This window comes from Bombina bombina, chromosome 4, assembly GCF_027579735.1.
Source record: "Bombina bombina isolate aBomBom1 chromosome 4, aBomBom1.pri, whole genome shotgun sequence".
NCBI lineage: Eukaryota > Metazoa > Chordata > Amphibia > Anura > Bombinatoridae > Bombina > Bombina bombina.
The window spans coordinates 686124374-686151321 of NC_069502.1; the positions used below are offsets into that span (position 1 = coordinate 686124374).

The 26948-nt window shown below is 41.0% G+C and overlaps 1 protein-coding gene across 1 annotated transcript in view; it reads left to right on the forward strand.

Moving 5' to 3' along the window:
- Positions 1-26948, forward strand: part of FIG4 (FIG4 phosphoinositide 5-phosphatase) — a 1077570-nt gene that overhangs the window by 226964 nt on the left and 823658 nt on the right. The window contains exon 3 of the mRNA XM_053710848.1: positions 3741-3839. Coding sequence (XP_053566823.1) covers positions 3741-3839 — 99 coding nt within the window. The remainder of the gene's footprint in view (positions 1-3740; positions 3840-26948) is intronic.

Genomic DNA, 26948 nt, shown 5'->3' on the forward strand with positions numbered 1-26948 from the left:
TATGAAATTGGCGACAGGGAATTACTGGCCATAATTTTGGCACTCAAGGAATGGAGGCATCTTCTCGAGGGTACTAGTGTACCAGTGCTCATTCTTACTGACCACAATAATTTAACTTATCTCTCTGAAACAAAACGGCCCGACAGGCCAGATGGGCGCTATTTTTGTCTCGGTTTAATTATGTGGTCTCCTACCTGCCTGGTAGTAAGAATGTTAGGGCTGATGCCCTCTCCGACAATTTTCCCCTCTGTCCAAGGAGGAGTCTGTACCTACTCCAGTTATACTTCCTGACCATATTTTGGCTACCATACGTACTAATTTGACTTCACCCAATGCACCTCCTGAGAAACCTAGTGGTAAGTGTTTTGTTCCTGAGAATCTTCGAACGAAACTTTTGCACACTTACCACTATCCGAAAGCCGCAGGTCACCCAGGCAAGAACCAAATGATTTGGTCTGTCACTCAGCATTTCTGGTGGCCAGGTCTTCGTTCTGATGTTGCTGCATATGTTGCCTCCTGCACAGTTTGTGCACAGAATAAGACTCCTTGACGTCTTCCTGTGGGTCTTCTTCAACCTATTGCTAATGGTGAGCATCCTTGTACACATCTTTCCATGGACTTGTTTCCAGTGGCAATACTGTTATCCTTATGGTGGTTGACAGTTTTTCTAAAATGTCACATTACATTCACTTGAAGAAGCTGCCTACCGCTCAGGAGCTTGCTTCAATTTTTGCCCGGGAGGTCTTCCGTTTACATGGGTTACTCAAGGAGATAGTGTCAGACCGGGGTAGCCAGTTTTTCTCCAGATTTTGGCGTTCCTTTTATGATCAAATTGGATTCAGCTTTCTTTCTCCTCTGCATATCACCCTCAATCCAGTGGGGCTGCGGAACAGTCTAATACAGCTCTGGAACAGTTCCTCCATTGCTATGTCTCAGATCACCACAATAATTGGTCTGAACTGTTACCTTGGGCAGAGTTTGCTCATAATAGTGCTACTAATGCTTCCTCCAAGTTATCCCCGTTCATGGCGAATTATGGGTTTCAACCATCCTTGTAGCCCGAATCATTCATGTCTCAGGGTATTCAGGCTCTGGAGGATCATCTCCGGCAACTCCGTTCCACGTGGGTGCAGATTCAGGATTGCCTTCATCGTTCTATGCAGCGCCAAAAGTTCCAGGATGATCGTAGGCGTCTGCCCGCGCCTTCCTACCAGATTGGTGAGAGGGTTTGGCTGTCCTCCCGCAACTTGAACCTTTATGTGCCTTCCAATATACTAGCTCCCCTTTTCGAATACTCCGACAGGTCAATCCTGTGGCCTACGCTCTTGACCTTCCTCCTGCAATGCGGATCTCCAATGTTTTTCATATCTCCCTCTTGAAACCATTGGTTTGTAATCGGTTTACCACTGTGTTTCCTCGTCCAAGTCCTATCTTTGTTGACAACCATGAAGAATATGAGTTCAGCAGCATTATTGACTCTTGTATGTCCAGGGGCCGCGCACAGTATTTGGTTCACTGGAGGGGCTACGGTCTGGAGGAGCGTTCATAGGTTCCCTCCTCTGATGCTACAACAATTCGATTGGTCTAGGAGCTAGGTCAGACAGTACTAGCCAAACCTACTGTTCACACTCCTCACAAAGTGTGAAATTAGTGGAAAAACAAGACAAAAAAGAGGGTTGTGGGTGGTGCCAATTAAGGCTGACTGTCAGTATGATATTAAATATATATATATATATATATATATATATTAGTAAGTACAGATATAAATAAAAAGAGTTAGACAGTAAGTATAATAATTTAGATATCTATGCAAGGAGGTTTTAGATATATATGTAAGGAGGTTTGATTTCTCTTGCATAGATATCTAAATTATTATACTTACTGTCTAACTCTTCTTATTTATATCTGTACTTACTAATATATATATATATATATATATATATATATATATATATATATTTTTTAATATCATACTGACAGTCAGCCTTAATTGGCGCAACCCACAACCCTCTTTTTAGTCTTGTTTTTCCCTCCTCTGATGTTCATGCTCCCGCCCTCCTCCATGCATTCCATGCTCGTTTCCCCAATAAGCCTTTTGTCCTCCCGCGGGGGAGGGGTCGTTGAGGGGAGGGTACTGTCAGGTTTTTTTCCCTGCTTTGTTTGCCATGTGCTGCTGGCAGCCATTTTACTCACCTCTCTTGCTGACTCTGGTGCATAGTGTGTGATGCTGCTCATTTCCTGCACGCCCTTTTATGGCCAGACTGGTGTACATCATCCATGTGAGACAGGTTGCAGTCTTAGAATTGTGATGTTATCACTTATTATTTAAAGGGCCTCTGTTCAGTATGCTTTGCCCTTGCGTTGTCTCAGACCTGTTTGTGAGTTCCAGTTCCTGTGTATTACCTGGCTGTCTGACGTCCCTCCTGGTTCCTGATCCCTGGCTTGTTCCTGACTCTGCTGTTCTCCTTGTTCCTGATTCCGGGCTTGTGTGACTACTCGCTTTGGCTCCTGACTCGTCTCGTCTGACTATTCACTTTGGCTCCTGACTCGGCTTGTCAGACTACTAGCTCTGGTTTTGACTCCTGGCTTGTTATTTGACTTGTGGACTTTTTATTATTTTTTGTTATTAATAATGGTGTTATTATTTTTGCGCTTTTATACCATTAAAACATATAAAGATGATGATAAAAACAGCCAAAATGTAGTGTTTTTGCGAAAAACACAAAAATATTATATGACCATTAAATTTGGCCAGGTATTGTGATAGGTGGCTAAAAAAAAAAGACTAGACATACTCTTTTGGAATTGTCTACTTTTGCTAATGGAATGCCATGATTGGGTAATTTATATTACTGGGCTGCCATAATGGGGCCTATCTATCAAGCTCCGAATGGAGCTTGGTGCTCCTTGTTTCTGGCGAGCCTGAAGGCTCGCCAGAAACAGCAATTATGAAGCAGCGGTCACAAAGACCGCTGCTCCATAACCTGTCCGCCTGCTTTGAGCAGGCTGACAGACATCGCCGGAAATCAACCCGATCGAGTACGATCGGGTTGATTGACAACCCCCTATTGGCGGCCTATTGGCCGCGAGTCTGCAGGGGGCGGCGTTGCACCAGCAGCTCTTGTGAGCTGCTGGTGCAATGCTGAATACAGCGAGCGTATTGCTCGCCGTATTCAGCAAAGTCTGGCGGACCTGATCCGCACTGTCGGATCAGGTCCGCCAGACTTTGATAAATTGGGGCCAATGTCTCAAAGCGACATAGACCCAGAAAATCAAGGTGCCACATTTTCATGTAAATGGGCAGGCCCCATGTTTGCCCCTGTAACTTCCCGAAACCTCATAAAACCTGCACATCATGGTATCATTGTACTTGTGCTACATTGCAAATATGGGTGTTTTATTGCAGTATAAAATGTATTTATTCACAGTAAAATTGCTTGGCAGACATAACAGTTCATAATTTCTTACACGTGTTATTCATATAACATTATAGTTTATCACACTTTTTCTTTTTATGTTTATTTGATTTAACATTTTTTTTCTACTAATGGAGCACTATATCATATCCCTTTAATAAGTCAGCTGCATTTGTTTTGCTAGCTACCATCTCAGTACTATCATAGTTTGTATCCTCAGTGTAATCTCTCTAACTGTAAATAGCAGATATCAAATTAACCTTGGTTATATTTTAGCTGCACATGATCTCATGCTAGTTTTTTACCCTTTTTTTTTTTACTCAGAGGCATTTTCTTGTTGGAAGTAATCATGCAGAAACAAAGTACCGTGTTTTGAAAATTGATCGGACTGAGCCAAAGGACCTGGTTATTATTGACGATAAGGTGAGTGTACTGTAGTGCAGGAACACTGTGATCCTAAGACCATGATTAATAAACCACAGTGTAATGCTTATACTGAGTTTCACATTTTCACTGGCACATGACTTTGTATGTCCTGACAAATATTGCATATCATTTCCAGTTAGTTGTTGTTTTTATATCTGTATTAGTTGTGTTTTGAATATCTGTATGTTTTAAGGTATCCAAGGGTATACATATATTATAGACTATACTCTTACATCACTTCCTGTGCAACTATTATTTATAAGCCTTCTACATCTTCTCTTAAATGATTGGCATGTCTTAGAAAGTTCTAACACGCAGCTAACATTTTAGTGTTATTGCGTTTGATATAATAGATATTTTCTCCTTTAAAACGTTCTCAGCTTAATATGCACAAGTATATTACAGTCAACAGAATAGACTTGTCTACTTTGGAATCAATGTATATACTGGTTGAAAATCATATCCAAAAAATACACATTGTCTTTAATGGAGTATTGCATAGAAAGAATTATATATTTTTCAACTGAAAATTTTTCGACAGTACTTGCAAGGAAAATACTGCAGAACCTTAGAGGCACATAAAACTGATTTTTAATTTGGTTTCATCTTCATAACATCTGTTCATTCTTGACATATTACTGTTTTATGTTGTTGTTTTTTTATATTTTGGCTCTGTACAGTCTGAAAAGTAGGAGATGCCGGCTCAATCACCGGTCTGATACTCATTAACGCTTGAACAAATTCCTGAATGTCTGGTAACTGTACAAAATAGAGAGAGGCACTCAACTAAGGCATAACAAAAGCTAAAAAAAACTTCTGTGCTTGTTCATAAGGCCAGTGCCACTCAAAGTGCAGTCTCTTTTAGCACACTATGCCTTTCACAGAGAATAAATATCCTGTAGCATATCAGTCTGATCCTGCCCAATGACAGTCCAGCCCTAAAATACCAGGAAATTCTAATCTGAACAAGAGAAAACAACAACCCCCAGATGCACTCAACTGAGACAGAACAAAAGCTAGAAAAATGTCTGTGGTTGTTCATAAGGCCAGTTCCACTCAGGGTACTTCTCTTTCTGTTTGTATTTGTGTCTGGTAACTGTGCAATCTTTTTGTGATACAAAACTAAGAGAGCAGAAATTTGACTATTAAAGGAACTGGCTGATAAACCTGTATGTAAACTTGAAGAAATTGAAGGATTCAAAAGGAGTTCCAATGAAGAAACATCTTCCAGACCTTTTCATAAATATTTCTAGTCACAGGCTTTCTAGCTTGGATAAGAGTGTCAATGACTGAATCAGAGAAACATCTATGACTCAGAACCAAGCATTCAATCTCCAAGCTGTTAAATTCACAACTTTTAGATCTTGATACAAAAAAGTACTTTAGACAGAAGATCTTCCACCGAAGGCAAGCTGAAAGGTTTGACATCTGACCAGAACTGCATACCAAGTCCTGTGAGGCAAAGCAGGAGTGATCAGGATTATTGATGCTTTTTCCTGCTTGATCAGAGCTATCATTGTGTATAGCAAGACAAATGGAGGGAAGATGTAAATGGGGATAAATGGCCATGGAACTACCAGATCATCTATGAGTTTTGCTTAGGGATCCTGTGATCTGGCACAATACCAGTGAAGCTTGTAATTTAAAAGAGATCGATGTCCGCCAACTAAAAATTTAGTTGAAAACCACCTGGTTCAAAGACCCCTCTCCTGAGTGGAGAACCTGATGGCTGAGGAAGTCTACTTCCCAATTGTTTGTAATGAGAATCCTTTAAATTGTACAGTGATTTTATTCTGCGGGATTCAGAATGATGGGTACCTGCCTCATCTCTTAGTCTAGAGGACTTAGTTCCTCCCTAATGACCGATATTCACCACCGTATTGACATTGTCAAAATTAAATCTTAGAATGGACTCTTGTTTTACAAGAGACTAACTCTAAAGAGCCTTGACAAATGGCTTGGAGTCCTAGAATACTGATTTGTAACATTGCCCCCTGAGGAGACTAAACCCCTTGCACCATAGGCTGCTTCTTCCCACGCTAACAAACTAGCATCTGTAGTGATGACTACACAAGATGGATGGAGAAAAAAAATGCTCCTTGAATCACTGACTGGTGATTCTGCCACCAAGAGAGAGGGACTGACGGTCTTGGGGTCCTTTTCACTGCCTGAGCATCTGAATTTAAAGGGAGTGTAAGTGGGATCTTGCAAAAGGAGTTGGATCTGAAGCTGACACTATCAGGCCCACTACCTCCATGCACTGCATAACTGAAGGATGACAGAACTTGTAACTTTGCACAAGCACTTTTGCAACCTTTTCTGTATTGTTCCTTAGGACAATCTATATAAAGCCCTAGAAAGGCAACTTTTGTCTGAGGATACAAGGAACTCTTCAAAACCTTTCTTTTCTTTATAAATGGAAAGAGTCCACAGTTGCATTCATTACTTTTGGGAATTCAGAACCTGGCCACCAGGAAGAGGCAAAGACACCCCAGCCAATGGCTTAAATACCTCTCCCACTTCCCCCATCCCCCAGTCATTCTTTGACTTTTTTCCCAGGAGGTTGGCAGAGAAGTGTCAGAAGTTTTTGATAGTCTCTTATGGAGGGTAGTACTCTTCGGCATGGGACTGGAGTTTTAAGTAATCCTGTCAGCCTCTCAGTGAGAGCATGGATGAAAGTTAGAGTCCGGAGATGCAGGGAGAGTCTTACTGCGAAACCATCCCGACGTATTAACAGCTCCACAAGCAATCAGCGTTGACAAGTTTTGCTGCCTGCTTTCTTCTCTCAAGTTTATGGCAGAGGTGATGCTACTATCTGTCACACTTGAAGGGCCATGTTCCTCTTACACGGCATTGATTCCGGTAAGATCGTTTAATTTTACTTTCCTCATGGATGTCTTGTAATTATAACTGTTTATCCGAGAGGCTACAACCTCATGGGAATAACTTAAACACAGGGTCTCAGTGAGGCTCCTTTTGTATCTTGGAATCAAGGGTTAATATCTCCTTAGATGTGTTATTGAACAGGGTTTTTTTTAATCATGTTTGTTATATGATTCTGTCTGCTAATGTGTAGTGATACTTAGGCTCATGGCTATTTCAGAATATAACGGCTTATTACAAGTGGCGCGGGCTTTACGGTCGGGCGCACTTTTTCATGGACTACACAGTACACCTTGTGACCAGGTGTGGTCACGTTTTGGCTCTCCCTTTCTGCATTCCTGACCATGTGGCGACAGAGAAATTTTGGTTCGCTGGTGTCTGGTTCATAGCAGGTGGTGAGTGCCCCAGCCTTTGGGGGTGTAAGGTGCCGTTACATTTCTCTTATTGGTCCATTGTTTATCAATATACCAGTTATGGAGGATTCTGATTTTTTGTAGACGGATGTCTCTGATTCGGATTCTACTTTTTGCGAATCAGTTATATTCCGAATGCCGTTTTAGAGTGCTCCATTCCTCTGGATCGGCGAACTATGGGTCCGCTGAGCCATCCGCCTCTGGGGATTCTGCTTCCCGCGAGGCGCTGTCCCTACAACCAACTCTTACTACCCATGCAAGTAACCCAAACACGGCTTATCCTTCTCTGGAGGGTGGCTTATTTCCTCCGGAGCTTAGGACACGGTTCCGCATGGCCATATCTTTGGCACAGGCGCATTTACATCTCCCAGGAGTGTGTTTACGATATTGTCCGTGTTTTCCGCTAACCAGGGCTCGTCAGGCGTGGGTTCGCCTGGTCCAGTTCAACCCTCTGGGAGAGTCATCGTTTGCCCCGCGCGGAGGTATATTTTGATTTTCGTTATAGTCTGGCGCGCCTTTGTGTTCTACTGAGGCACGTTTTGGCGTTGCTGGAGGATCCCACTCTTAATGGGGTGGTGGATTCTAAGTCGTGCGAATGGCATGCATGATTAGACATAAGGGGATGCATTAATCTTCTTATAGTCTTGTTTATTGAGTATCTTTCCAGTTCTGAGCTTGGAAGCCTCGGATTCCTGTTGGGGTGGTCCTGCGGGAGTATCCGTTCTTCCTGGGCGATAATCTACGGGTTTCCTTATCTTTTATTTTAATCCAGTTAGGATGGATTTTTTTTTGGTTTAAAGCTCATGTTTGTTATAATATTTCCTATGGGAATTTTCTTCTCTGGATTCGATACTCGCGATTTTGTGATTGCACTGTTTACTTATACGGAAGTTTGTTTATGAGGACACATTAGTCCTATGTCTGTTGTTTATCTCTCCCTTTTAGGGGGTGACTTTGTGTGGTCTTGTCAGTATTGGGACCTTGGTTTCAGGCTGGTCCTGACTGGGTACAAATCCTTCTGTCTTAAGGCCTATTTCAGACACGTGGCGTCTGCTATGCCTGGCCGGTCCGGTTAGGGCACCGAGTGGTTCCCACTACTATTTGCTTTATTTTACAAGTTTCAGCTAGCATTCCAAGATGATTTGATGGTCTGTGGTTTGCCTTGGGGAATGGAGGATTGTGTTCGGTCCTCATTGGCCTTTCATTCTAGTCGGCAGGGACTCTGTTGAGATCCGCTACGACATACTCTGTTGGTTCCGATTTGCGGGATCTAGGGTGTTTCCTTCCCGTTGTGGGTTAGAAGTTGAAGGACTTAGGTACTTTGTGCAGCCAGTTTCTGGCGATCTTGCCTTTCAAGGTTTCTTGGGATTGTCCTTTTAGGAATTATTCCTTCTTAAGGTATCTTCCTTAGGGTCAGACTTCGTCTGGTTTTTTTTGCGGCTCTTTTCTGCTGCCGGGAGTTCGTTGTTTCCATATTGGGGACGATAGACTGTTGTCTCCTCCTTTCCTAGCTTTCGCTTAGGGGATTTTTCCTCCAGGATTTGGGATGCTCAGCATTCTTCTTCCTCGGCTGTGGTCCTCCGGAAGGATAATCTGAGAGGATTATGGAGACTACTAGTCTTTTTCTACTCTCTTTTTCCCTTAGTCTTGGACTTCGTGTGGGGGGTCCTTGGTGCCTTTGGACTCTAGAGTAGTTTGCGTGACTACGGCCTAGCACCTTGTTGGGGGAAATTGTCCTCCTGCTAGGGGTGTTCTCTTCCTTTTGGCCTGGAAATTTATGTGTGAGTCATGTACCTGTTTCTCCGGGTTAGCCCAGATATTCATCATCTGTGAGGTCTGATTATTTCAGACGGGTATCTTGTGTTCCCGAGAGGTGTCGTTCATTTTAAGACGGCTCTGGGTCTCAGTTCCAGGATTCTTGCATTGGACCCTTATAATGTCTGGAGACATGATCCTGTGACTCAGTGTTCAATGGGGGCTGATTTGTCCTTCGGACGGAGTGAGCGCCCTTATTTGGGGAGTTTTTCTCTGTTGTATTCAACAGTGGTGTCTGGATGATTCTTCATTCGGTCTTTGACTGATTAGACTACGGCTTTTCACATCCTTGTGGGCATGTGTGCTGTTCCTTATCTGTGCCCTTCCCTTTGGGGGGGTAGTTTGACTTCTTCAGAAGTGGGGTCTCCTCTCTCTCTGGAGGGTTGTTGTCCTGCCTTGTGTGCAGGAGGAACTGGGCCTTGTTAGCGCCCGAGTTAGCGTTGCAGTTTCATACTCTGCAGGTCATGTGTTCAGGCCTCTCGCAAAGCACTTGTTCTTATAGCAAGTGTTTTTTATTTAGGAGAGGCAGCAGTCTGCTGCTGTGACTTGTTCGACTAACTGTTTGGAGAGTAAACTCTCCATGTCGAGACTGTCAAAGAGTTGTGCCAGGTCTTTCTACGGATCTATTTTGCACTTTTCTCTATACCAAGTCCTAGGGGTTTCTCCTTGGAAGTGCCTTATGTTTGAGGAGCGAATGGGTTGGCACCCGAGCTCTGTTGGGGTTGGTGATCCCCCCATTTTTCCATTCCTTGGGGGGCTTGGGGTCATTTTGTTTCCTCTGTCTATCAGACATGCCTGTCGCTTTGGCCGGTCCAGTGTTTGGAGCAGGATTTGAGATTTGTTGCTCTGCTAATTTCGTCCTTGGGTCAGCAAGGTTTGATGAGCCTTTCTTGGGGGCTCTGCTTCCTTTCCACGTTCAGGATCTTGTGGAAAGGATTGGCGGCATCTACTGGTTTGCTGGATGCCTAGCAAGCTGTAGGTTGGGATTTGAACCTAACCTTATGTGCTTCCACTTGCTCGCATATATTCAAATTTCTGGATTCATCTTCGGATGACAGCAGCATGCAGTCTTCTGACTCTTTAGGTGTTGCCATCAGAGGTTTCCCTATCTAAGTTGCTGCACAAGGTTTACTTTTTTTTGAATATTTGGATATTCTGGAATATATTAACGGTTTCTGAGGTTCTCGTTTTCAGTTACCTTCTAGGGTGCGGATGCATTTTGTTTGAGGGAAGATTCTCTTCTCTTTTTCAATCTGTGGGTCTTGATCCCGTGGATTTTAGGCAAACTAAGAGGCCTAGTGGTTAACTCTGATGCTTATGGTATAGAAGGTTGTGAGTTTGAATCCAACTTGGCATTCATGTGGTTTGCATTGCAAACGTGATGAGCGTTGCCTTCCTTGTTCTACATGACCGGTTGGGTCTCGGTTGACTTGACCCTCTGGGTTTTTCGCCCTGCGTTCTTAGGGCTCGTTTGGGCCCTATTTATGGTTTTTGTTTTTGCCCTATTTAGGGTTCTCTGGAATCCTTAATGGATGTCTTTTCCGTGTCTTTTTTCCTTTTCAGAGAATACGACTGTTTGATCCCTTTCTCTACTTAAGGGGTTTGTTGTTACCTTCTAGGGTGCGGATGCATTTTGTTTGAGGGACGATTCTCTTTTCTTTTTCAATCTGTGGGTCTTGATCCCGTGGATTTTAGGCAAACTAAGAGGCCTAGTGGTTAACTCTGATGCTTATGGTATAGAAGGTTGTGAGTTTGAATCCAACTTGGCATTCATGTGGTTTGCATTGCAAACGTGATGAGCGTTGCCTTCCTTGTTGTGTACATGACCGGTTGGGTCTCGTTTGACTTGACCCTCTGGGTTTTTCGCCCTGCTTTCTTAGGGCTCGTTTGGGCCCTATTTATGGTTTTTGTTTTTGCCCTATTTAGGGTTCTCTGGAATCCTTAATGGATGTCTTTTCCGTGTCTTTTTTCCTTTTCAGAGAATACGACTGTTTGATCCCTTTCTCTACTTAAGGGGTTTGTTGTTTGGAGGCCGTCTGCCGGTTGATGGTGTCTCTTGGAGGCTGTTGGCTCAGTCAAGTCTAGTTCCTGCGGTCTCTAGCAAGGCTTATGGAATGTCTGCGGGTCAGTGTCCTTGGGCTTTTTTTCTTTTTTCAAAGTTTTTCTCGGTTACGGATGAAGCTGGGTTTTCTGGAGTGGGGTTTTAGGCCTGGTGCCCTCAGAATGGGCCACCTTTTGTACCCTCCCATTTTAGCATTCAGTGTCCTCTATAACTTGGGTATTGTTTTCCCAAAAGTAATGAATGCAGCTGTGGACTCTTTCCATTTATGAAGAAAAGCATAAATTATGCTTACCTGATAATTTCCTTTTCTTCAGACAGCTTCAGTCCACAGCTCCCGTCCGTACTTTTTCTGGGGGGCATCTGTTATTTTTGTTCTTCTGGCACTTTTTCACCCTATGTTTTCTTCTATTGTTCCTTGTCCCTCGGCAGAATGACTGGGGGATGGGGGAAGTGGGAGAGGCATTTAAGCCTTTGGCTGGGGTGTCTTTGCCTCCTCCTGGTGGCCAGGCTCTGAGTTCCCAAAAGTAATGAATGCAGCTGTGGACTTTTTCCGTCTGAAGAAAAGGAAATTATCAGGTAAGCATAATTTTTGTTATTCATTCTGTTCCATATCCTTGGGTTCTGAGTATTATTTCCCAAGAATACAGAATAGGTTTTTGATTAAGGCCCCCAGCAGAAGGTTTCTTCTGTCTCGTGTTCCAAAGAATCCTTTAAAGGCAGGAACCTTTTTTCAGTTGATTTCAGATCTGGAATCTATGGGAGTAATAGTTCCAGATTTAGACAGGGGCAGGGATTTTATTCCAACCTCTTTATTGTTCCCAAGAATAACTAATTTACAGAACTTGAAAACTTTATTATTTCTCTTGTCCAAAGAGGACAATTTATGTCCTCTATAGATTTCAAGAATTCTTATCTTCATACCTATTTATAGGGATCATCATCAATTTCTAAGATTTACATTTCTGGACAAGTATATTGCTCCAACATTTGGTCTGGCTACCCTTCCCAGGATTTTTAGCAGATTTTTCTCAGGCATTACTCCCTTCACCCAGTGAAATAGTCTCTTCATCTGGAAGTCTTCAGTCAAATTGTAGACCTATGGGGTCTTCCGGAATGGGATCTGATGGCTTCTAGTTTGAACAAAAACTCCCCAAATATTTTGTGAGGTCCAGGATCCTCAGGCAGAGTATGTGGATGCTCCAGTAGCTCTTTGGTTTGTCAATTGGCTTACTTTTTTCCACCTCTTTTTCTGATACCAAGTGTAATAGCCATTAATTATGCAGGATGTATCATTAGTAATCCTGATTGCTCTATCTTGGCCTTGCAAGATTTGGTTTGCAGATCTTGTACAGATGTCTAGTTGTTCTCTGTGGCCACTTCCTCTGCTTCAAAACCTTCTGCCTCCAAGCTCCATTCATCAGGATCTAAAATCTCTAAACTTGATGGCTTGGTGATTAAACACCTTGTTTTATGAGAGGTTTTTATGATACTGTCATGGAAACTTTGGTTCAAGCCAATAAACCTGTGACGAGGAAGATTTATCACAAGGTCTGGAATGCTTTTTATGTCCTGGTTTTTGGCACATGGGTTCAATTGGCATTCTTTTAGAATTCCTAAAATTCTTCAATTTCTTCAGAATGGTTTGGATAAGGGTTTATCCGTTAGTTCCTTAAAGTGAAAGTCAACCCTAGCGTTTTTTTAAATGCTAGGATTGACTATTGAAACAAATAAAGGGGACTTTCATTCATGAAGTACAGGATACTGCATGCAAGGAGATCCGTGTGGTAAGGATCTGATTGAGCATGACCACCATTCTCAGACCACACACTTCTATTTCTTATCATTGCTGACACGCAGAACAACCCTCTTAGCAACTTAGCATAGAAAGCAAGTTAAATACTTCAGCTTATAAAATGCACAAATAAATAATGCTATGTCATCTAATAAAGGGTTTTCAGATCCTTGAAGCTGAAAATCTAACCTTTCTTTTTTAGCAATGCGGGAAAAATAATAGTGTCATTCAAGCTCACATGTGGTTTGGACTATACAGTGATTATTCAACACTACACAGATTTCCAGTGAAGTGATATCCTTTGTGAGCACTTCACACAAGATATAAAAACAGATTTATTAGTGTAATTACAAGGCAAAAAAAATTTTTCACACATTTTCCTGGGTTGTTATCCATCTCAGTATGGCATCAAAGAGGCTCCAAAAGCAGGACAAGAATACTAAATCCAATGCAAGTGGGATAAATCCATTCTTTAAGCAAGCTAAAAAACAAAAACAAACACAGGACGTGTTGGAAATTCCATCTCCTACAACAGAGTTGAGGTTTTAGAGGAAGACAGAGAGGAGATGACTTCTGAAATTCTAAACATGTCCAATATGATACGAAACCAACAAACAAATATTTAAGAACTAGAATCCAACTGGGTGAAATAGAAAATAGAGCACACCAAAATAATATCAGACTTAAGGGTATACCAGAAACAGTACTAGGTCCACAAGATGGCTTGTTCAGATCACTGCTGGGCACTGATCACCCTGATATACCACATATCCAGATGGAAAGAGCTCATCACTACTTAAAACCTAAGCCGCCAGACACCTATCCACCCAGAGATGTCATTATTTGCTTCACTAAATTTCAAGAGAAAGAACTTATTCTTCAACAAGCTCGCAAACAACAATCCTTTCAATATCAAGGCACTACCATCAAATTCTTTGCTTACCTTTCAATAAGGCCATTAAAAATTCTGCAGATTCACAAGAACAAGATACTACAAGGAACTCTCCCGGTGCAAAACTATAACAAAGGTCTTGGAGCAAGGTTGCTAGAAGATTGCCTAAAAGAAGATACCAACAAGACAATCAAACTTAAGACGACCTCGTAATAAGTCCCTTTTCTCAAGCTGTACTTTCTATGTCTTTGTCCAGGCCATCTCTTGGACAAATAGGACAGGACTTTGATATTAAAATCAGCTCTGAGAGTCTGCTTTTCATTACAGATTCCGGAATAATCTGGTAATGTTTCTGTCTGTTCACCCATAATCAGTGCACACAGACCACAGTTATTGATTAATTGCTCATTTGTTTAATGTTATAAGTGACCTATTCCTCTATCCAACTAACATGTAAGACTATAAGTTTAGAATCTATATGACTTATCATCTGAGTAAGGAGAGACAATGCTAGATAGAATTGGTTAAGAATTGTTTTACAAATATTTTTGCTTGACACTGAAACTCTTCTTCATACCAAGTTTTAGATGAGCTAATAACCAATTCCAGATATTAATTGAAATGTATTATTTAGCACTGTTCAATCTTTGAATTGTGTGTTAGGTATGTTCAAAGTTCTAGTTATGAAGTTGCTAATGCTCCGAGTTTGAGTGTCTCCCCCGATTGAATAAGTCAGGATGAAACAAACAAATATAAATTAAACACAATGTGATACTCTATATTTGTGACACACAAGTTGAATGTTTCCTATTTTTCTCCCATTATTACCCAATTTTTTACTGCACAAGCAGTTTTAGTTCCGAAAAATGGCCCTTATGGACCACTTAAAATTTCCCAGGTTAGAACTAAACAGAGACTTATTTTCTGGCGCATATTCTAATCATTTCCTCAAGTTAACGTTTTAATCCTAAACACATTTACACAGTTTTATTTTTCCCCTTTCTCCCCTTAAGAGCTTAATAAGAGTCTAAGTGAATTCTAATATATACACTTTATAAACTTGTACATTTATCCTCCAATACCACAAAGCCGCATCATGAACCATTCCCCCCCGAATCAATAATTTACTTATAGCCACTCAAAATGTAAAAGAGTTTCTATCTGCACAAAAACGCTCAATTGCACTGCACGATTTCCACAGTCGACACCTGGATATAGTATTTATCCAGGAAACACATTTCAAAAAAAGACGTGAACCCAAAATCTCTTCTTATTACTTCAGCCAACATATCACCAGTTCTAATACGACTAAAAAAAGCGGTGTGCATTCTAATAAGGAAAAACCTCCCTTTTGAAATTTTACAAAGTAAAAAAGATTAAGAGGGCAGATTTATTATAGTGGTAGGTCTTTGTTATGGTAGACCTATAACGCTAGTAAATACGTATGCCCCTAACGATCCAACCCTCTTTCTTCAGAAACCTGATGAATTTAGTTATAGATTTTTGCAAAAGACCCTACATTTATAGCAGGAGACTTTAACTTTCCAATACATCCAGAATTAGATACTTCTTCAGGAAGGTCTTATATGCCAACTAAGATCATTAGAGGTAATTAGTCAACATTACAAACATTGCAGACAGTTGATGTCTGGAGACTTTTCCAGCCTCAGAACAAAGACAATAAATTCTTCTCACACCCACAGAAATCATACTAAAGACTTGACTATATACTATGCAACCAGTTATCTCTTCACTTGTTTGTAGATGCAAAGATCTTCCAGACTCCATGGTCAGATCATGTGTTGGTACTTAGTTCATTCAATTGGCCACAAAAGCCAGGAACACACAATTCTTGGAAATTAAATTATATCATTTTTACAGATCTGACCACACTAAAAAAAATCACGGAACACACTTCCCTGTTCTTCGATAAGCCGGAAGATACTTCTTCACTAGTTAATTGGGAAACATATAAATGTGTCATAAGAGGGGAAATTATAAAGATAACATCTCAATATCGCAAACATAAAGAAGTGACCTATAAGACACTGCTGCAAACACTACATAAGATAGAAAATGACCATAAACAGGATCCTCAATCAGAATTTAAATTAATACAACTTAGACAGACTAGACCATTACCTAATTGAAAATGCACACAGGAGAGCCCTGGCCCTTAGTGCAAAATACTTTGTCGAGAGTAACAAGGCAGGGAGGGAGGCTATTGGCAAGATCGCTAAAAAAAAGAAAATATAAATCCTTTATAAAATCTATTAAAAGGGCAGATGATCAAATGAAACAAACAGGGGTAGACATAGCAAATACTTTTGCAACATACTACAGCAAACTATATAACCTTAACGAAAGTGGCCACATCAACAAACAAAAGACTCTGAATCAATATCTTTCGCACATAAACCTCCCAACCCTAACACATCCAGAAAAAGCCAAACTAGAAGCTCCTATATGTATTTCAGAATTACCTAATACAATTTAACATCTGCCAACAGGAAAGGCCCCAGGACCGGACGTCTTCACCGCTAAATTTTACAAAATACTCTTTCAATCTCTAAATTCAAACAATACATTTTCGAGCCAAATGTTAGATGCGACAATCACAGTAATCCCAAAACCAGGGAAAGACCCCAACATAGTTACTAATTACAGGCCGATCTCTCATCAACATCTACGTAAAAATAAATGCAAAGATATTGGCCAACAGGCTAAAGCAGTCACTCCCATCCCTTTATATTTCCGGACCAGGTGGGTTTTATGCCACACTGGGAAGCTAAAGAAAACACAACTAGACTTCTCCAAATTTTACATCACTTATCTTTAAATACAGATTATATAACATTGATGTCCACAGACGCCGAGAAGGCATTTGTCAGGGTGGACTGGCAATTTCTCTGGTACACTCTGTAGAAATTTGGGATACCTAAGTCATTTATTGATAAAATAAGAACATTATATTCAAATCCTCACACCAAAGTGGTAGTCAACAATACATATTATTCTCAATTCCTCATCCTGAACGGTACAAGACAGGGCTGTACGTTATCTCCCTTGTTGTTCGCCCTATAGGTGGAAGTCTTAGCAGCTCAAGTAAGAGCAAATGATGCAATACAGGGAGTAGCAATGGGTAATTGTAATACTAAATGTTTATTGTTTGTGGATTATATACTTTTCACAATAACAAACATACAACAGTCCTTGCCTGCACTACTAAACATTCTATCAGAATATGTCATACTCAAATTTTTCCATCAGCATGGGGAAATCGGTAATAATGCCATTGAAACAAGATCCAACAGAGTTAGAATACATAACGAAACACACCAACTTTCATCTATAAAATTCTCTAACTTATCTGGGATTGGTGATCACACCAACACTACTCATAGATCTAAATTACAAACAACTAAAATGTAATCGATTTAGAACTTAATTCCTGGCACAGATCGAGACATCTCTCCTGGTCTGGAAGAATGAATGCAGTCAAAATGTCCATTCTTCCAAAGATTTTATATTTGATGCAAATTTTAATCCTTATCCCATTAAAAAAATTTCTAACACAAATTCAAAAGGACATCATTAAATTCATATGGTCATAATCAAGAGTCTCTAGCACTACATTATACTTAGCCAAAGAGAAAGGTGGTTTGGGGCTTCCAAATTTATTACATTATTATTGGGCCACACATCTTTCCTGGATTGTGTCTTGGAACCAAGTCATGGCCCCCAAATTATGGGTTTTATGCTAGACCCCTAAGAAATTTTGCGCACCAGAAGTTTACAATAACCCCCTAAAAGGTGAGACTATTCGAATTTGGGACAAACTGTTAAATTCACATAAAAAATCTCTCAAATCAATTCTCACCTTTGACTCTGTTGTTGAATAAAACATTTTTCCCAGGCCTTAACTCATACTGCCCTGTGCTAATACAAGGACAACTCTCTGCTATACCAATTTCTCTACTGTATAAAGACGGACTCATGAAAACATTTATCGAACTTCAAGGCGAAATAGGTAGTCTGTTTAATGCATGGTTTTTATACTTTCAGATAAGACATTTTCTTCACTCACATCCTTAAAAAAAAGATACTCCTTCACATCTAATCTCAACAACTCATAAACTATTACTACAAGCCACATAGATAAATCCCCTTCATACAAATCTCAATGGGAGCAAGAACTTAACTTACAATTTAATGATTCAGATTGGTTGAGATGTTTCATAAACACCAATAAATCCTCGATTTCAGCTAGCATTGTTAAAACAAACTATAAAATACTTTCTAGGTGGTATATAACACCATCACACCTACACCAAATATACCCATCTGCCACCACGAAATGCTGGAGACAGAGTGGAGAGCTGGGAACAATGTTGCATATTTGGTGGTACTGCCCTGGCATAAGGCCCTTTTGGGATCAAGTCTATTAATAAAAAACTTGATTGCAACATAACACTTGACCCCACAATTATATTGCTAAATAATCTACCCTAGTTACATTGTCATTACCGAAATACCCTGCTAAAGGTTCTTATTAATAGTGCAAAAAGACTGGTTCCTCGCCATTGGAGAAAACATCTAGCGCCCCATATTACACAATGGTTAAGTGAGATCGAATATACCTTATCACTTGAAGAACTATATCATAGTTTTCACAGACAATCAGATTATTTCCTTAATGTGTTTCTTTTGTGGTCAGCAAATTAATATGAATGTATACCTCATTATGTATATTTTCATAATAAAGCTCTTAGCTTACCCACCCCACTCTCCACCTTCCCTTTCCATTTTTGTTGATGTACAGGTTAATACAAAATATGATATCAAATGTTACTATTTCATGAAAATATGTATGTATATCACCCTGTATTATTTGATTGACAATGTACGATCTGTAAATGTAAAGAAATCTGTTTTTTGTTTTTTTGTTGGGGGGGGGGGGGGGGTTGCACCCTGTTGTTCTTAACAAGAACTTATATTATAAAACAATTTAAATAAAAAAATAAAAAATATGAGTCTGAACATCTCAGGACGTGAAACCTCCATCTTAACCTCTCTTCAAATATTGTAACATCAAAGCCTACAAATCCTTTGTAGCGTGGACATTAAAGAGGTTACAATTGGAATGGATTTATACTTGGCTCAAATTACTGCATCCGTGCAATTTTCAAGGGCTCTTGGAGTTTTTGGATCTTTACCTCCTCCTAGTGGCCAAGAGTATAATTCCCAGGAGTAATGGCTTGTTTACTCTCACCACCACCAAATAAATTAATTTATCAGGTAAGCATAAATTACATTTCTTCTGTTATGTGTGATCAGTCCACGGGTCATCATTACTTCTGGGATATAACTCCTCCCCAACAGGAAATGCAAGAGGATTCACCCAGCAGAGCTGCATATAGCTCCTCCCCTCTACGTCACTCCCAGTCATTCTCTTGCACCCAACGACTAGATAGGATGTGTGAGAGGACTATGGTGATTATACTTAGTTTTTATAACTTCAATCAAAAGTTTGTTATTTTACAATAGCACCGGAGCGTGTTGTTGCCTCTCTGGCAGAGTTTGAAGAAGAATCTACCAGAGTTTTTTACTATGATTTTAACCGGAGTAGTTAAGATCATATTGCTGTTTCTCGGCCATCTGAGGGAGGTAAAAGCTTCAGATCAGGGGACAGCGGGCAGATGAATCTGCATTGAGGTATGTAGCAGTTTTTATTTTCTGAATGGAATTGATGAGAAAATCCTGCCATACCGTTATAATGACATGTATGTATACTCTACTCTTCAGTATTCTGGGGATGGTATTTCACCGGAATTACTCTGTTAAAAGTACACTAAACCTTTTAATAGGTATTTATCATGTTAAACGTTTTTGCTGGAATGTAGAATCGTTTGCATTTTCTGAGGTACTGAGTGAATAAATATTTGGGCATTATTTTTCCACTTGGCAGTTGCTTGTTTTTAATTGTGACAGTTTCGTTTCTCTCTCACTGCTGTGTGTGAGGGGGAGGGGCCGTTTTTGGCGCTCTTTGCTACGCATCAAAAATTTCCAGTCAGTTACTCTTGTATTTCCTGCATGATCCGGTTCATCTCTAACAGAACTCAGGGGTCTTCAAACTTCTTTGGAGGGAGGTAGATTCTCTCAGCAGAGCTGTGAGACTTATATATTGACTGTGATTAAAAACGTTGTTCTGTAATTTTTATTTCAAATTTAATTATTGTTACTTTACTAATGGGAACAAACCTTTGCTAAAAGTTGTGTTGTTTTTAAGGATTGATGCTATAACTGTTTTTCAGTTCATTATTTCAACTGTCATTTAATCGTTTAGTGCTTTTTTGAGGCACAGTACGTTTTTGTTAAATAAGATTGTCACCAAGTTGCAAGTTTATTGCTAGTGTGTTAAACATGTCTGACTCAGAGGAAGATACCTGTGTCATTTGTTCCAATGCCAAGGTGGAGCCCAATAGAAATTTATGTACTAACTGTATTGATGCTACTTTAAATAAAAGCCAATCTGTACAATTTGAACAAATTTCACCAAACAGCGAGGGGAGAGTTATGCCGACTAACTCGCCTCACGCGGCAGTACCTGCATCTCCCGCCCGGGAGGTGCGTGATATTATGGCGCCTAGTACATCTGGGCGGCCATTACAGATAACATTACAAGATATGGCTACTGTTATGACTGAAGTTTTGGCTAAATTACCAGAACTAAGAGGCAAGCGTGATCACTCTGGGGTGAGAACAGAGTGCGCTGATAATACTAGGGCCATGTCTGATACTGCGTCACAGCTTGCAGAGCATGAGGACGGAGAGCTTCATTCTGTGGGTGACGGTTCTGATCCAAACAGATTGGATTCAGATATTTCAAATTTTAAATTTAAATTGGAAAACCTCCGTGTATTACTAGGGGAGGTTTTAGCGGCTCTTAATGATTGTAACACTGTTGCAATACCAGAGAAATTGTGTAGGTTGGATAAATACTTTGCGGTACCGGCGAGTACTGACGTTTTTCCTATACCTAAGAGACTAACTGAAATTGTTACTAAGGAGTGGGATAGACCCGGTGTGCCGTTCTCACCCCCTCCAATATTTAGAAAGATGTTTCCAATAGACGCCACCACACGGGACTTATGGCAAACGGTCCCTAAGGTGGAGGGAGCAGTTTCTACTTTAGCTAAGCGTACCACTATCCCGGTGGAGGATAGCTGTGCTTTTTCAGATCCAATGGATAAAAAATTAGAGGGTTACCTTAAGAAAATGTTTGTTCAACAAGGTTTTATATTGCAACCCCTTGCATGCATCGCGCCGATTACGGCTGCGGCAGCATTTTGGATTGAGTCTCTGGAAGAGAACCTTAGTTCAACTACGCTGGACGACATTACGGACAGGCTTAGAGTCCTTAAACTAGCTAATTCATTCATTTCGGAGGCCGTAGTACATTTAACCAAACTTACGGCTAAGAACTCAGGATTCGCCATTCAGGCACGTAGGGCGCTGTGGCTAAAATCCTGGTCAGCTGATGTAACTTCTAAGTCCAAATTACTTAATATACCTTTCAAGGGGCAAACTTTATTTGGGCCCGGTTTGAAAGAAATTATCGCTGACATTTCAGGAGGTAAGGGCCACGCCCTGCCTCAAGACAAAGCCAAAGCTAAGGCTAGACAGTCTAATTTTCGTCCCTTTCGGAATTTCAAAACAGGAGCAGCATCAACTTCCACTGCACCAAAACAGGAAGGAGCTGTTGCTCGTTACAGACAAGGCTGGAAACCTAACCAGTCCTGGAACAAGGGCAAGCAGGCCAGGAAACCTGCTGCTGCCCCAAAGACAGCATGAACCGAGGGCCCCCGATCCGGGACCGGATCTAGTGGGGGGCAGACTCTCTCTCTTCGCCCAGGCTTGGGCAAGAGATGTTCAGGATCCCTGGGCGCTAGAGATCATATCTCAGGGATACCTTCTAGACTTCAAATTCTCTCCCCCAAGAGGGAGATTTCATCTGTCAAGGTTGTCAACAAACCAGATAAAGAAAGAAGCGTTTCTACGCTGTGTACAAGATCTGTTATTAATGGGAGTGATCCATCCGGTTCCGCGGTCGGAACAAGGACAAGGGTTTTACTCAAACCTGTTTGTGGTTCCCAAAAAAGAGGGAACTTTCAGGCCAATCTTGGATTTAAAGATCCTAAACAAATTCCTAAGAGTTCCATCGTTCAAAATGGAAACTATTCGGACAATCTTACCCATGATCCAAAAGGGTCAGTACATGACCACAGTGGATTTAAAGGATGCTTACCTTCACATACCGATTCACAAAGATCATTACCGGTATCTAAGGTTTGCCTTCTTAGACAGGCATTACCAGTTTGTAGCTCTTCCATTCGGATTGGCTACGGCTCCAAGAATCTTCACAAAGGTTCTGGGTGCCCTTCTGGCGGTACTAAGACCGCGAGGAATTTCGGTAGCTCCGTACCTAGACGACATTCTGATACAAGCTTCAAGCTTTCAAACTGCCAAGTCTCATACAGAGTTAGTTCTGGCATTTCTAAGGTCGCATGGATGGAAAGTGAACGAAAAGAAGAGTTCTCTTTTTCCTCTCACAAGAGTTCCATTCTTGGGGACTCTTATAGATTCTGTAGAAATGAAGATTTATCTGACAGAAGACAGATTAACAAAGCTTCTAAATGCATGCCGTGTCCTTCATTCCATTCAACTCCCGTCAGTAGCTCAATGCATGGAGGTGATCGGCTTAATGGTAGCAGCAATGGACATAGTTCCCTTTGCACGTCTACATCTCAGACCGCTGCAATTGTGCATGCTGAGTCAGTGGAATGGGGATTACTCAGACTTGTCCCCTACTCTGAATCTGGATCAAGAGACCAGAAACTCTCTTCTATGGTGGCTTTCTCGGCCACATCTGTCCAGGGGGATGCCATTCAGCAGGCCGGACTGGACAATTGTAACAACAGACGCCAGCCTACTAGGTTGGGGCGCTGTCTGGAATTCCCTGAAGGCTCAGGGACAATGGAATCAGGAGGAAAGTCTCCTGCCAATAAACATTCTGGAATTGAGAGCAGTTCTCCATGCCCTTCTGGCTTGGCCCCAGTTAAGAACTCGGGGGTTCATCAGGTTTCAGTCGGACAACATCACGACTGTAGCTTACATCAACCATCAAGGAGGGACAAGAAGCTCCCTAGCAATGATGGAGGTATCAAAGATAATTCGCTGGGCAGAGTCTCACTCTTGCCACCTGTCAGCAATCCACATCCCGGGAGTGGAGAACTGGGAGGCGGATTTCTTGAGTCGCCAGACTTTTCATCCGGGGGAGTGGGAACTTCATCCGGAGGTCTTTGCACAAATACTTCGACGTTGGGGCAAACCAGAGATAGATCTCATGGCGTCTCGCCAGAACGCCAAACTTCCTCACTACGGGTCCAGATCCAGGGATCCGGGAGCGGTTCTGATAGATGCTTTGACAGCACCTTGGAACTTCGGGATGGCTTATGTGTTTCCACCCTTCCCGCTGCTTCCTCGATTGATTGCCAAAATCAAACAGGAGAGAGCATCAGTGATTCTAATAGCGCCTGCATGGCCACGCAGGACTTGGTATGCAGATCTAGTGGACATGTCATCCTGTCCGCCTTGGTCTCTACCTCTAAGACAGGACCTTCTGATACAGGGTCCATTCAAACATCAAAATCTAACTTCTCTGAAGCTGACTGCTTGGAAATTGAACGCTTGATCTTATCAAAACGTGGTTTTTCTGAGCCGGTTATTGATACCCTGATACAGGCTAGGAAGCCTGTTACCAGAAGGATTTACCATAAGATATGGCGTAAATACCTATACTGGTGCGAATCCAAAGGTTACTCCTGGAGTAAGGTTAGGATTCCTAGGATATTGTCCTTTCTACAAGAAGGTTTAGAAAAGGGTTTATCGGCTAGCTCATTAAAGGGACAGATCTCAGCTCTGTCCATCTTGTTACACAGGCGTCTGTCAGAAAATCCAGACGTCCAGGTTTTTTGTCAGGCTTTAGCTAGGATCAAGCCTGTGTTTAAAGCTGTTGCTCCGCCATGGAGTTTAAACTTAGTTCTTAACGTTTTACAGGGTGTTCCGTTTGAACCCCTTCATTCCATTGATATAAAATTGTTATCCTGGAAAGTTCTGTTTTTAATGGCTATTTCCTCGGCTCGAAGAGTCTCTGAGTTATCAGCCTTACATTGTGATTCTCCTTATCTGATTTTTCACTCAGACAAGGTAGTTCTGCGTACTAAACCTGGGTTCTTACCTAAGGTAGTCACTAACAGGAATATCAATCAAGAGATTGTTGTTCCATCCTTGTGTCCAAATCCTTCTTCAAAGAAGGAACGTCTTCTACACAATCTGGATGTAGTTCGTGCCCTCAAGTTCTACTTGCAGGCAACTAAAGATTTTCGCCAAACTTCTTCCCTGTTTGTCGTTTATTCTGGACAGAGGAGAGGTCAAAAAGCTTCTGCTACCTCTCTCTCTTTTTGGCTTCGTAGCATAATACGTTTAGCCTATGAGACTGCTGGACAGCAGCCTCCTGAAAGAATTACAGCTCATTCCACTAGAGCTGTGGCTTCCACTTGGGCCTTTAAGAATGAGGCCTCTGTTGAACAGATTTGCAAGGCTGCAACTTGGTCTTCGCTTCATACTTTTTCCAAATTTTACAAATTTGACACTTTTGCTTCTTCGGAGGCTATTTTTGGGAGAAAGGTTCTTCAGGCAGTGGTTCCTTCTGTATAATGAGCCTGCCTATCCCTCCCGTCATCCGTGTACTTTTGCTTTGGTATTGGTATCCCAGAAGTAATGATGACCCGTGGACTGATCACACATAACAGAAGAAAACATAATTTATGCTTACCTGATAAATTCCTTTCTTCTGTTGTGTGATCAGTCCACGGCCCGCCCTGTTTTAAGGCAGGTAAATATCTTTTAAATTATACTCCAGTCACCACTTCACCCTTGGTTTCTCCTTTCTCGTTGATTCTTGGTCGAATGACTGGGAGTGACGTAGAGGGGAGGAGCTATATGCAGCTCTGCTGGGTGAATCCTCTTGCATTTCCTGTTGGGGAGGAGTTATATCCCAGAAGTAATGATGACCCGTGGACTGATCACACAACAGAAGAAAGGAATTTATCAGGTAAGCATAAATTATGTTTTTTCAAGTTTATTTGAACATGATTTTGCTGTTTTTTTCAGATCTTTTAGATCTAGGAGTAATTTGACCTGTTCATAGTCTGGTATATAGGCAGGGATTCTAGTAAAATATTTTTTATTATCCCATAAAAGGGAATACATTTACATCTGATGAAATACTAAATAGGTTTTTGAAAGTTTTACTTTGTGTCACCAAATTCTACCACCTGGTCTGTTTTTGACCTCAATAGATCTGAAGGATTCTTACCATTGTCTCCACATCTAGATGTTACATTTTTTCCACTATGGGGGGCGTGTCCAATCAGTGACTCTGAGAGGTCGCATTTTCAGGAGCTCCAGAGGAATATCTAATTATCCGCTGGTTATTAGTTGCTAAGCACAGCATCCATAAAAGAAAAGTTTTTTTTATGTATATTGCATGGAGTGGACTAGACAGATCCCAAAATCGCTGTATTTATGAGTATGGAGCTACGGATCTGACATCTGACTCCTACAGTCACAGAATATAATAAAGCTATAAACTCTCCCTGGAAGTCTGGGTTAAGCATCCACATCTAGTTACTAGACCGTAATATCATGCATGCATGTATTGGGTACTTGTAAAGCGCGGCTAATCACCCATAAGGGTCTCAAGGCGCTGCTCATTTTATCGACCTCAGAAGGGTGAAAGGCTGAGTGGACCTGACCGGGGATCGAACCTGTAACCCTTGGGTTGCTACAGAGCTCAGCCACAGGGCCTTAGCATGCTGAGCTATCTGTCCGGCATCTACATAACTAGCAACTAAATTGGTTACAACCTCTTAAATTACACTGATCACGGAGATGATAAAACAGGAGAAAGGAGTTCATGCACGTTTTTGATTGCTAAAAATTAAAGACCTACTTGATATCCATTTAAGAGATAGAGCTCTGATCACCTACCGGACCAAGCAGGCAAGAGGTGGGCAATGTCTGCTGAAAATGAGGGTTATAATAACTCACGACTCACTCCAAGCAATGACGAATCTGCCGACTTAAGAATTTGGATTGTTTTTAAAGATAGATTATCCCTTTATTACCCATTCTCCAGGTTTGCACAGCCACCACGGTTATGTTAATATACTTTTTAGCTCTGTGATTACCTTGTATCTAAGCATGTTCTGACAGCCCCTGATCACATGACTTTTTATTTATTATCTATTGACTTGCATTTTAGCCAATTAATGCAGTGTCTGCCACAATCCATGGACGTGCTCACAATGTTATCTATATGGTTTACCTGAACTAGCTCTCCCCTGTTGTGAAAAGCAAATTCAAAAGCATGTGATTAGAGGCGGCCTTCAAGGGCTTAGAAATTATCATATGAGCCTTCCTAGGTTTAGCTTTCAACTAAGAATACCAAGAGACCAAAGCAAAATTGGTGATAAAAGTAAATTGGAAAGTTGTTTAAAATTACATGCCCTATTTGAAACATGAAAGTTTTTTTGGAATTGACTATCCATTTAAATAGCTACATGAGGTACATGGAAATACTACGCAATAACCCACCAGCGCTTTAGTGTGTAAAATCCTGCCAAACCAATCTCTATATGATAAAATCTAATGTTACAGTCACTTAACTAGATTTTGGGGCAAAACCCCTTAATAAAGGAAGTAACCCTTATACAGCTTCCTCAGTTTTATAACAAAAATATTGCACTATGTACACATAGGGAGCAAACTGGTTCAGAATTACTTAGAGGGGAAGGCACAGGCATCAGAGAAGGGTTCTATAACTATGTTGGTTATGCAAAACTGGGGAATGTGAAATAAAGGGATTGTCTATATTTTTTAAACAACAATTCTGGAGTAGACTGTCCCTTTAAAAAGGTTTTAACTACAGATCTATACGTTTAATGAACATTTAGAGAAAAACTGCTGTTTACCCTGATACAGTGACATTCTCTCATGCATCTGGAAATAATGGAAATAATTTGTCCTGCCTTCAAAGATTTAATTTGTCTATTACATGTGAATTTTGGTTTATAGTTTCATCTTTTTGAACATCTTTAATGTTATTAACCTTTAAGACTTCTAG